At 45.2% G+C, this 11,605-nt stretch overlaps 1 protein-coding gene across 2 annotated transcripts; it reads right to left on the bottom strand.

The window, feature by feature from the left end:
* Positions 1-149: 149 nt before the first annotated feature.
* Positions 150-11,015, bottom strand: sema3ga (sema domain, immunoglobulin domain (Ig), short basic domain, secreted, (semaphorin) 3Ga). 2 transcript variants are annotated; one of them, XM_068324552.1, is made up of 18 exons: positions 10,549-11,015; positions 8,333-8,469; positions 5,111-5,271; positions 4,934-4,996; positions 4,697-4,816; positions 4,400-4,493; positions 4,169-4,288; positions 3,903-4,048; positions 3,683-3,797; positions 3,529-3,598; positions 3,254-3,398; positions 2,920-3,142; positions 2,737-2,825; positions 2,592-2,633; positions 2,344-2,501; positions 2,167-2,234; positions 1,948-2,075; positions 150-1,715 (listed from the first exon to the last, which is right to left on the bottom strand). In XM_068324552.1, exons 2-18 carry the CDS (start codon positions 8,442-8,444, stop codon positions 1,338-1,340), a joined length of 2,232 nt encoding a protein of 743 aa, XP_068180653.1. In that variant the 5' UTR covers positions 8,445-8,469; positions 10,549-11,015; the 3' UTR covers positions 150-1,337. The 2 variants fall into 2 exon arrangements, with proteins under 2 accessions (XP_068180653.1, XP_068180663.1); XM_068324562.1 differs by lacking the exons at positions 4,400-4,493; positions 8,333-8,469; positions 10,549-11,015 and having other exon boundaries at positions 5,111-5,187.
* Positions 11,016-11,605: the final 590 nt, after the last annotated feature.

The raw sequence follows: 11,605 nt of genomic DNA, 5'->3' as shown, positions 1-11,605 counted from the left end.
GTGTATGGGTTCATCGCCATGACAACACGTAGCACTACGTCACTTACACCGACGGTGAACGATGGCTTGGGCTGGAAAGTGAATAAAATTGTTCTTTTGCTCTTCAATTAAAAATCTGTAAATACTTAGACAGTCAAGACTAAATCTGAACCAGTTTCATTCCCGTTTTTTATAACATACTGTACATAATAAAAACAAGTTCTTGTATCATTTTCTCATACATCTGTGCAAAGATCCCCGATTCCCTTGAATACCACCACCAACAAAGTGCATAACTGAAAGAATACTGTACGATATACATATCTTTAACACTCACATACTGAAGGTCACAGGAGTACAGGGCAATAAGAGAGTCATTAGTGGACAACATCTGATGGAATTAGCTTAACAGAACACGATACACCTCAGAAACATCTTTACACACCAAGATCTAAGACGGAACGACAGTAAATTGTACAACTTGCAACAAGTCAAAACAGAAATGCATGCAAAATCTGCATTCATCATATTATCTTCATACAATACAAGAGTAATCCAATGACGGTATCATGACCATATATATTATATTCACAATCAATATATTACATTTCTGTTTTAAAAGAGCTTTAAGTACCATATCTGTGGTTTTCATGCTGCATATACTTCACATCACAGTTTACCATCCTCCAACAGTCCTGCAAGAAATATTTGTTCCATCACAATGTCCAGTCTTAGGTTCTCACACCAGGAATATTGCAATTGATTGGAAATCCAGGTTTCTGGAAAATCTTCTTTGATGAGACGTTCAAGGACCATCCGAAAATCTGGCATTTACGACTCAGCCGCATTAAATCTGCTTCAACAACCCAGTTGTTATGTGAATAAAGGTTGCTTTTGTTTTAATTGAGAGGATGCGTCGCCATTGTGCGATGGGGCAGCTACAGTTTTTTTTGTTTTTTGTTTGAATGAAGCAAAAAAACTTCCCAAATGATTCATAAGCAACACGGGATTTCCTCCAGCACCTAAAGAGGACGTTTCAAAGCAGAGCCAGTGATCTATGGTTAATCCTGAGCTGATTTAAATGACGAAACAACATCAACAAATGGCCCAAATCAAAGAAAACCAATCAGTGTTGGATTTATAGTGTTCGCTGGGAAGCCGTCACAGGTAATGTAAAATATTTTCAATTTGTGTTTTCAGGGTTGGCATCTCTAAAACCACCAATATGGTACTTTAACAACAGCATGACAGCATCACCTGCCTAATAAACGCGGGCGACGCACAAACATGCATGTCAGACACAAAAGTCCACCATAAAGTCCAGACAGGCCAGCGTTGGACAGCTTCAGTCCCGTCCTCTAGCCCAGGCCTTGGTCCTGGCTCTCTGTGTGCCTCCGACTGGTGCGTTTGCGCTGCTGCTGCTGTTTTGGACTGAGTTGTTCCCAGTAGGACTGGCAGTACTGGTTAATCAGTCTAATCTCCGGTGGGAAAGGGGTGGAGATGACGGGCGATGGCCTGTAGGATCCCGCCTGGTGGCTTTTTACTTCCTCTTCGTCGTCTTGTGCGGTGAGAGCTAAAACGATGTCTCGATCCAAGATGCGAAGCGCCACGCGGACCACCGTGTGTTTGAAGTTGTTTTCAGTAGCCAGGCAGTGATAGAGTCCTGCGTCTGATTGGTTGAGAGACTTCAAGAGGATACCGTGGTTGGTCTTCAGGACACCTCCGACACGGTTAAGCTGTGGAAAAATGAAACAGAAGAGTAGACTAAGGCAGGGAACAATTTGAATTTGTAAAACAAAAAGATTCTGAGCAGCGGTTAGTTTCACGCAGGCAGAATTCAGCTATGTTCTGACATGAAAATACAAAATGTGCTTGAATATTTCTCACGCAACCTTCTGCAAGGAAAAGGTCATATTTTCATGAATGGTCAATTATTCATTTAACTTTTATGAGATGTTTTCAGCTCACCAGTTTCCTTTTTCCTTCCTTTTGGTAGAGCCACTTAACGGAGGCCTGAGGAGAGCGAGGCTGACACTCCAAGAAGGTGCTGCTGCCCTCCACCCCAAACTGCACCGTTTCTCTCAGACGTTTCTCCACTGTACAAAAAGAAAAAAACACAACAACATAAAAAAAAAAACCAACATATGAAAGTTCCCAGCTTTTTAAACTTTAAAAGACGTTCCAAACCTTTGGCATTGAAGCCTCTGCATTGCCTCAGCGGGTCACCGTGTTTGACATCCTGTCTCCTGCTCCTCCTACAATAAAAGATCTGAATTAAGATATGTTTTGACCCGACATGACCTCATTTTACAGTCTAGAAACAGCCCCCCCCCCCCCCCCCCCGTGCGGACTGGGATCCCTGACCTCTTGGTGGACGGGGTGAATGCAGAGCAGCTCTCTCCATCCCAGGCGCAGTAGGGGTCTCGAGCCAGGCAGCAGTCAGAGCAGGCCCTTCCGTAAACACCGCAGCGGTGCAGCGACACCTGGGTCAGACCCGCGTCTGATGACACGTACAGCTGTTGCTATGGTGACATAATGGAAGTCAGACTCAGTCAGGCTGTGAGGTATTTGTATCCCCAACTCAGACATGTCTTTAAGAAGAATGTGCTTACTCTCTTAGAGGAAATCTTCATGGTTTTGACAGGGGCTCTAGTCTATAAAAAAAACACGAAAAAAGAATAAAATAGCATGTATTTAACTTTTCATCTTGGATATTAGAGCAGTGTCGTCTTTTAATGAATATGTCTTCAGACATACCCGGAAAACTTCCACTTCTTCTAGCGTCAGTTCCTCCATGCTCGTCGTGTCCTTGGGCAAAACTATAACCTTTTGGACAGTGCCTCGATCTACAAGTGATAGAAATAAAATTTTAATTCAAATGAGTTTTATTTTCTTCTCCCCTCCCCCATCACAAAAAAAAGGGCTTTGCAGCTGTCTCACCTGTGCCGAGGAAGAGCACCTCATAGCGTCCATCCACAGCATCCACCTGATCCACCACCAGGGAGGTGAAGCGGTAGTCCACGCCGGTTCTCACCACCAGGGGGCGACGGTGGATCGGATAGACTGGATGGAACATGAGGGGATGGGATCTGATGAAATTCACAGCCTCGTCAGAAAAGTTCTTGGAGGAACGGATACCGGGTGTGAAGGTTCCTCCTGGACACTGGATATGAGGAAAGACGAAGCGTGTTCATGTGTGTTTTCTGTGTCATCACTCGGATGCTTGTGGTTTATGTTATTGCATCACTTTGGGGAAAGCATGATTGCAACATACTGTTCCAGGTCGTGGATAAGGAATCTTGCCAGTATACTCTGTCCATTGGTAATTATGGCCATGTTTGTGGGCAAACGGTCCGTTGAAGACATTGCGGATATCAGCCATCGAGTAGACGCAGACTGCTGAGCCCTTGAACACAGAGCTGGAGCAGAAACAGACAATTAAGAATTAAAGGCAGGAGACTGCTTGCGCCTCATCCCTGAAATTAAAGTCTGAATTGTGCACGCAAATGGGTGTGAATTCAACTCACAACACCTCCAAAACCAACTCACCCTGCTGTAGTGAACAGAGCATACACCAGGGGGTTTCGTTCGTCCTGTGTCGGCTGAATGAACACATCTCCTGAAAGATGAATGACTCCAGATCAATAAGACGGGCAGATAAAGCGTTCGCTTCAACGTAATGATTGTCGCATTGTGGCCTCACGTAGTTCATCAAACCGTGTCTCCACTCCATCTTCTCCTATCACCGAACAGATAAGTCGAGCCTTCAGGAACGTCGTCCAGCGGTTCACCAGGGACTTCTGCCCTCCTTCATCATTCTGGAGAAATTAGGTCACAGCTCAACACGTACAGTGCATTCCACATAACAAGGTAAGCTGCTTATGGTTTACAAGCACAGACTGTTTGTTTTTTTTTACGCTTACCAGACACACTCTTCCCACCCTGGCTAAAACGCTGGGACTCGCCCCGCCGCTGGAGTCTAAACTCTTCTCACGGAAAAAGAAGTAAAGTTTGTCGTCATTCCTTTCTGCACTGTCAGGGATCTGCTGGATCTGAACAAACACCGGCTCTAGAGGATAAAAACAGATAAGCAGAGAGGGGATTGACTCAAGTGGTTGTCAAATAAAAAGAGGGGGAACCATAACCTGTAATCAGTGTTATTTACCTCCTCACACCCTCAGTTACTCACCGTTGAGCCACCTGGAGTCGTACTGCTCCGTTCTGATTGCCGTTCTGCCTCCCATGGTCCTAAACAAAGCAGCATCTGTGCTCATGAAGTCGATATGGACCCCTGCGTATAGATTACCATCTGCAGGAAGGGGGGGGGGGCAGACAGATACAGAGAGTTGTAATTCAGCAGTGACAGGAATTTTAATAGATTTCGGTCTTTCGTTGGGGATAGAAACGAAGCAAGTCTTACGGATCAGAACTGCAATGTTCTCCTGTTTGGGATCATAGGAACATTTTCCCTTCCCTGAGTCTACATACCCAGGGACCAGCCTGAACAGGTAATCCTGCAAAGGGAGAATATTACGCATAAAAATAGAACGATAAAACATCACAAGGGAACACGAGGAAATCATAAACAAATCACTGCCCCAGTTTGTAGTCCTGAAATATTTAGCAGGACAACGCTTTCCAGACCTGCTGTTGGGGGGATTTTTTTTTTTTGCGGTAAATCCCGCTCGGGGGAGCCGTAAATGTCTTTTTTGTTCACCTCTGCCCTCCAGCCTCTGTTGATGAATGTGCAGATAGGTTGGTACGCCCCCGTCCCACAGGTGTAGAGGTGGGTGCGGTTCCACGGTTCTATCAGCCGTACGAAGTTGGCGCATTCACCCTGCACAAAGAGGGGCGAGACGATGGGGAATTCAAACGTCTCACGTCGACATTGTCCCACGTTGAAAGCAGACGACTCTCGCGTATGAAAGGACAGGATGTAGATGCATGATCTCACCTGTCTCCCCTTTCCCGTCATCTGGCATTCTCCCTTTCTCTTGGCAGACGCCGGCCAGTGGATCTGTATTTTCAAAAAAAAAATTTTAAAAATAGAAAGATCATTGTGTGTCGACACCGGATGACGGATAGCAGACTGAATTCAACACAAACGCCAGTTGGTAGAGGCGGTACACACTATGAGGGGCTCCTTGTTGACGTTCTGCATGTCCAGAGCCACCAGGTACTCCCGGCTGCCCAGGTACAGACGGCCCTGATCCTGGTCCATCAGGAGGATGCGGTAGTCGCTGGTGTTGAAGGAGAAGCTGAAGGGTCTGGCGGCCCTGGTGTCCATCAGTTCTAAGTGAAGAAAGAGTGGTTTTGGGAAGCCAAAAGTTTATTCCCTTTACGACTTTTAACACACTTCACTACCAGCTGGAATCAAAGTACGGTCCCTTGAACAACACCCCTCTTGCTTCTTTTCAGGAAAATATGTGTCGTTTATTAAATATAACTCAACTTAGAGCGTTTTAAGAAACATATTTGCTTTTAAGATCTCAATATTTTATATGTCCTGATTGAGTTTGGAGGCGCCGCTTGGCGTGAAAAGCGGGTCCCTAAAGGAACACGGTCAGTGGAGCTAATTCTTAAGATCGGGATTGTGTTCAGCAGAGCGTAACCTGTTAGGACACGCTGCAGTGGAAAATGCCCCCCCACCGCTGCTTTCTTTTTTTTTTCTTCTTCTTCTCCTGAAAGCTTTGATTGAACAATTTTCATTTGCTGCAAGACAAATGGACTGTGTGCTGCACCCCGCCTCTGCATGGGACCTGCTCCCTTTCTTCTATTTGGCAAGTCATTGCATCATGTTTAACACCTGAAAAAGCAGCACACAAGCACACAAATATCCATGACATGTGTGCGATCGCCATATATGCAGTGACACAACATAGGCACGTTAAAGACAGCAGGCTTATACGATGACAAATGTTCCCAGGGAGCCTCAGAAGGCGGCTTACGGGGATTCAGAAGGAAGCACAATCTTTATTTACATCAAAGCCCCTGCAATCTTCCTTCCGAGGTCAATGTGAACAGGATGCAGTCAAGGTGCCGCTAAAATAATCTACGCAGTCGGACCTCCGGACGACACGAGATGAAGTCCCAGAAGTGGGATGAGATCCGCTTCTGTTCCTGAGAAGTAAACACAGGATAACAAGCCTCTGGTCGGGCTCCACCGGACCATAGTGGATTCTCTGAAGAGGCTAAATGTGGAAACGCCACACCCCTATACATGTCTCCATTCTCCAAAAATAGCAAACAATGTACTGCCATCATCTGGTAAACATCCAGCAAACACTTATCCTCTGACATTCTCGCATTGATAGGGAAACACTGGGACGCACAATTATGGTATGAGGATACAACTGGACCACTAGAAGCTCTCCAGTTACAACCAGACAACATAATGTCACTAAGGCTCTAATGACCACTGCTGTTTATTCCAAGGCCTGTCCCAAAAAGCATGAACAAACTGATGACAGAGCAGCCAGGGCAAGGGATTTTTGAAAGGTGGCTTTAAGATTTACGCTGAGCTTTTCGCTCTCAAATTATTCCAATTGGGACTCACAAAACCTCCAAGTGACAAAGGAAACAATGTCAGATCTCTATCCTCCCCGGGCCTCCTGTACCGAAGGGAGTCACTCAGGCCGACTCATTCGCTCAGAGGAGTCACATGTCCGCCAGCCGGCCCAAAACCTCCTCCACAGGCGCCTCGGGGAACAAAGGGACTCGGTGTCACAAACAATGGACAATAAATCCTTGGCGTTTTAGAAAATATTTGGAGGGCAAATCCATGTTTTTTCCCTATTTTTTTTTTTTTTTTTTTTTTTAGTATTAGGGGGAGGGGTGATTGTGATCTGTGAGTGCTGCTGCTTTTTTGGCAAACGTTACCGGCAATCAACACGTCGCGGCTGCTCTGAACAAGCTGCCGTACATAAATGTGTCGTGGAGAGAGATCTGTGCAGATGTGAATTCCTGTAACTGACACAGGGAGGATCAGGATCGAGATCAAGATCAAACATGCAAAATGGTCAAACCACTGTGTGTGTGTGTGTGTGTGTGTGTGTGTGTGTGTGTGTGTGTGTGTGTGTGTGTGTGTGTGTGTGTGTGTGTGTGTGTGTGTGTGTGTGTGTGTGTGTGTGTAAGCTGTTTACCAAAAAGGGATTAGTGTTAAAGGTTACATGAAATGCGCACAACAATTATTTCCCCCCCCCCCCCCAGTCTCAAATGGAAACTTTGCTGTGTGTGACAAACATGCAGACAGCTGTTTTCAGTCTCACTAAATCAGCTGAATTCAAAACAGCGCTGCATGTGCGACTCTGACTGCCATCAACCGCATATCTCGCGGTTAGCTCACCTCTAATCTCCTTCAGATGTCTCTTGTTTGGAAATTCAGCAACAAAAAAAAAGAAATCATACACGTTTCCTACTTAACTGGATCACTCCGGTCCGTTGAGATCATGTAGGGAGAAATGTTGAAATGTTGACGCTGCCCTGACCTGACCCGACACCCAAAACATTTTGATTCTTCTCCACATGAAAGCGTGAATCTGATTCACACCTGTGATAATCTTTTCTTACTTCAGGCATGATGTTGTGTGTGTGTGTGTGTGTGTGTGTGTGTGTGTGTGTGTGTGTGTGTGTGTGTGTGTGTGTGTGTGTGTGTGTGTGTGTGTGTGTGTGTGTGTGTGTGTGTGTGTGTGTGTGTCTACACCTCCACATGTTCAGACATACCTGATGTGACGACATGATAAAGTTGATAAAGTAACTGAAATCAATCATCAGGTACTATTTTGATCAAAAGTGTCATCCACATTTTTTTCCCCTGTGGTTACAGGGAATGAGGACAAGGGAGGAGTCCACACGGGAAAATCCGGAATACCTAGATAAAAGGCTTGAAAACCAATACCCGTCCTCTTTCTGGACTCACACCTCCCGGCCAAGGCTTAAAGCTGAAAAATATAATTTCGCTTAGAATCAAATTTCAAGCTCTTCCTCTTTGTGTCATCCTGTCAAAGATTGTCAAAACACGTCAGACTGTGGTGTGTGTGTGTGTGTGTGTGTTGCATTCAGGGTGTGGGGGAAAACTGTCAAAGGGCACAAGCAGTCCCCGATCACACGTAACATCCACCTTTTGTTTCCAGCGTTGCACTGTTTGACATGTGGCAGGAAGTACGTTCTATACGTATGCAGAAAGAGGAAACACAGCCGCCGGCGTGATTGCGTGCACGTCTTGTGTGCACCGGTATGCGTGTGTGTGCACTAAAGTGACTCTGTGGCAAACAAGTAAACAGAACTATCGTGTCTATCTCTGCTGTGTGTGTGTGTGTGTGTGTGGAGGGGGGAGGATTTGAGCTGATCTCACCTTTGAAGGAGAGGCGAACCCTCGGAGAAGACTGCTGCAGGCCCGAGCCTCGGTAAACACATAAGGCCAACAGGAGGAGTTGGGCTCCAGATGCTGTCATGGTAACAGTCATGCAGGTAGCCCAGAGAGATCTAAATCTGGATGAAAAGAAGAAAGAGGAATGAACTATTATTATAGAGTGCCCCATGAGGAATAGAAGACGAATAAAAGAGGAGAGACAAGAGACTGGAAGTCTGTCTCACTTTCTCTGATCTCTCTGATCAGACGTTTGGCCTGCAGCCTTCAAGGCATATAGTTTGAAGAACAACGTCCAAATCTTCACACCTGCACTGGAAAATTATGACAGCCCCATTATTTATTTAAAGAGTAAATGTAGTGAGGTATGTGTTAAGACTGTATAGTGCTATTTAAAAAAAAAAAAAAAAGCACAGCGGCGAGGAAAAACGCCTGAAAAGAGGAGATTTAGGGTTTCTCGTCTTCGTCTCCAGCGTTTTATTAAACACATCCCGTTTCCTTAAACATATATTTCATCAATGTTTTCTTAAGAAAAAAAAATGTAATAAAGGGAAACTCTGGTGCCCATCAGTGATTCCCTCAGCAACTCTCGCCGACTTCCAACAAAAGCACGTCAGCGTACTTTCAGAAGCTGATGGGTGAAATACATGACAGTTCAAAGACGCAGGTATTCCTTGCTGAAACAATTCCTGACAGTTTAGGGGTGTCGAAACGAAGCCTAACTGTTAGACCTTAACTCAAGCATTCATTATGTATCTGCACTTTGCTGGAGAGGATCCCACATAAATTATGAATACTAAAAGCTGAGTCCACAACATCCATTAAATTGTGTCCCTGAAGGTGTGCTTCGCTCGGGCTATAAGCCGTCCCACGGGCTTTTCTTCTTCTCGTGGCGTCGGTGTAGTCGATGCCTCCAGCGGCACAAACCACAACCCTTGAAATGAGGGCTTTCAGGGAGATAGTCATGGGGAAAAAGTAGAGGGATTTCACAAAGTCTTCATTATATTTTGCATTAATGGGTTACGTTATGTGTGATGCAGGAACTAGAAACATGTTTCCACTAAAAATGAGTTCTAAAAATGAAATTAATGGAAAACAGAGACCATCAGGAGCTCCTGATTGCTCTACTGGCATAACCACAGGCGTGCCATACATCTGCTCACCGGGGAAGCTTGATCTCGATTCCTCCTCACACTGCATGTTGTGTGTGTGTGTGTGTGTGTGTGTGAATGGAAGATGAGCCACAGGTATAAAGGATAAGCTATTAAACACACAACTGGATCACTTTATGAACATGAAGTAATAATTCAAGGTCATACTAGATTTCTAACAGCCACACATGTAATAGTGTTGGATCTGAATCTCACAAAAACTTAACACAGCAGAAACAAACTCCGGAATACATTTTGAGTTTCTCACCACAAATAAAAGCCAGTGTCACAAAGAGACCACATCTTGATATGTCAAAGCAAATAAAAAGGGGGGGGGGGAATAACTGGATCCCATAAATTTGAATCCTCACCTCACTTTCTTTATGATTACACACACACACAGACACACAGACACACAGACACACACACACACACACACACACACACACACACACACACACACACACACACACACACACACACACACACACACACACACACACACACACAGTCCTGATTAAACTATTATTTTTTATAAATGATTCCTCAACAGGGCTTAAACGTGTCTTTATTTTAGGTTATATTCGAATTTAAAGACATATTCAACACATTTTATTCAAATGTAGGTAGAAGAATGAAACATCTATGACCTAGACCAATCTTAAATGATTTAAAATCATCAATTAGGACCTAGAGTAAGATATTACAACGCGCCTGTGGAGCCTTGCGCACCGCGGTCAGGCTCTACTTCTTCACTTGTATGAATTAAATGGGAGCATTTCCACTGCTTTTCTGTGCTGGGCGGTTCTGGTAGGACAGAATCGAGTTCGGCTGTAATAACAGCATATGGTTCTCCTTAAAAATAATTACAGGACACCCATAATCATGTCTTCTTTTTCCTCCGAGGAGTGCGCACTTACCTGTGAACTCAACATCCAGAAATAGGTGCCGAACAAATGCGTGCACTTCAGTCTCCTACCGTTTAGTCTGCGCTACAGAGTAACCAAACACGAGTTAAAAGTTAATCCAGGGAGAAGTTAAATGTCCTACCTTGGATTTCCGACTTTCTCGATGCCCGCTGCGCCTCTGAGATCCAAAACACCCCCCCCCCCAAAACAAAAACACAAAAAAACTTGCGGGATGTTATAGCTGCATTTTCTACCTCAGAGCCGGAAAATCTCCTTCAGCGATGAGAGGAGGGAAGAAACAATCCGATAGGATAGTAAATTATCTGCAAAGAAGAAGGGGGGGAGGGAAAAAAAAACGGCCTCCTTAACCAGTCGCTTCCATGAAGCATTAAAACAAAGTAAAATCGCGCAACTAATCCCTGGATTTTTGCGCCACACCAACAAAAAAAAAGAAAAAGTTCAATCCTGGATGGCGGCGATCATCCCCGCGGTGTGAACGCATCGATCTTTTTTTTTGCGGTAATCTTTCAGGGGCAGTTTGAATCACAGGTGCAGGTGTGGGGAGAGAATCTGCCCTTCTGTCCTCTCCCTTCTGCTCTGCCCCCACCCAGCCCTCCTCCCCTCCACAGTTGGCCCACAGCAGCATTGGACCAAACCTCTCTGTGCGCCATATGGGTATGATTAACCCCCTCTCTGCCGGTGAGTTTAACACACCGCGTTCTACAGTAAACTGATTTAAATCTGTGTCAGTTTAATAGTCCTCTCTTGGAAAGTCTATTGAAACCTAATAAGTCAGCTAAATAGCGATGGGAACGCAGCCACTCGTTGATATAAATGTTCTTCTCATGCACCAAAAGGGCCGGGGGCCATTCTTAAACATGATGCTGGGAGTGAAATTCGCTTTTAAAGAGGAGCCAAGGCTACAACGGCGGACAATGTTGCCATTACTCCTCCAGTCAGGTCGGGCGCAGAAAAAGAAAAAGATTCTTGAGATTCCTCTCGGGTTGGCTCCGGCGCTCATGACAACGGTGACAAAGTAACCAAGGAGAGGCGGGGGTTGGGGTGGGGGTGAGGGGGTGGTGGTGGATGTAAAGGACATCCATCCTGTTAATAGAGCCTTGAGCTTGAAATTAAAACAACTTCCAGAGCGCTTCTCTTCATTACTGGCTTTGTGGTGGAGCTCTGACGCACCGTGGCGC

Source organism: Antennarius striatus, chromosome 2 (assembly GCF_040054535.1).
Source record: "Antennarius striatus isolate MH-2024 chromosome 2, ASM4005453v1, whole genome shotgun sequence".
NCBI classification, from domain to species: domain Eukaryota; kingdom Metazoa; phylum Chordata; class Actinopteri; order Lophiiformes; family Antennariidae; genus Antennarius; species Antennarius striatus.
This window is presented reverse-complemented; position numbering and strand designations above follow the sequence as displayed.

Excerpts from the sequence above, each read along its gene's own strand:
- sema3ga (XM_068324552.1), bottom strand. The coding sequence starts at position 8,444 with ATGACTGTTACCATGACAGCATCTGGAGCCCAACTCCTCCTGTTGGCC. Across the intron at positions 4,494-4,696 it reads ACAGAGGCTGGAGGGCAGAG|GATTACCTGTTCAGGCTGGT; the intron begins GTGAACAAAAAA and ends CTCCCTTTGCAG. Across the intron at positions 2,235-2,343 it reads TTCACCCCGTCCACCAAGAG|GAGGAGCAGGAGACAGGATG; the intron begins GTCAGGGATCCC and ends CTTTTATTGTAG.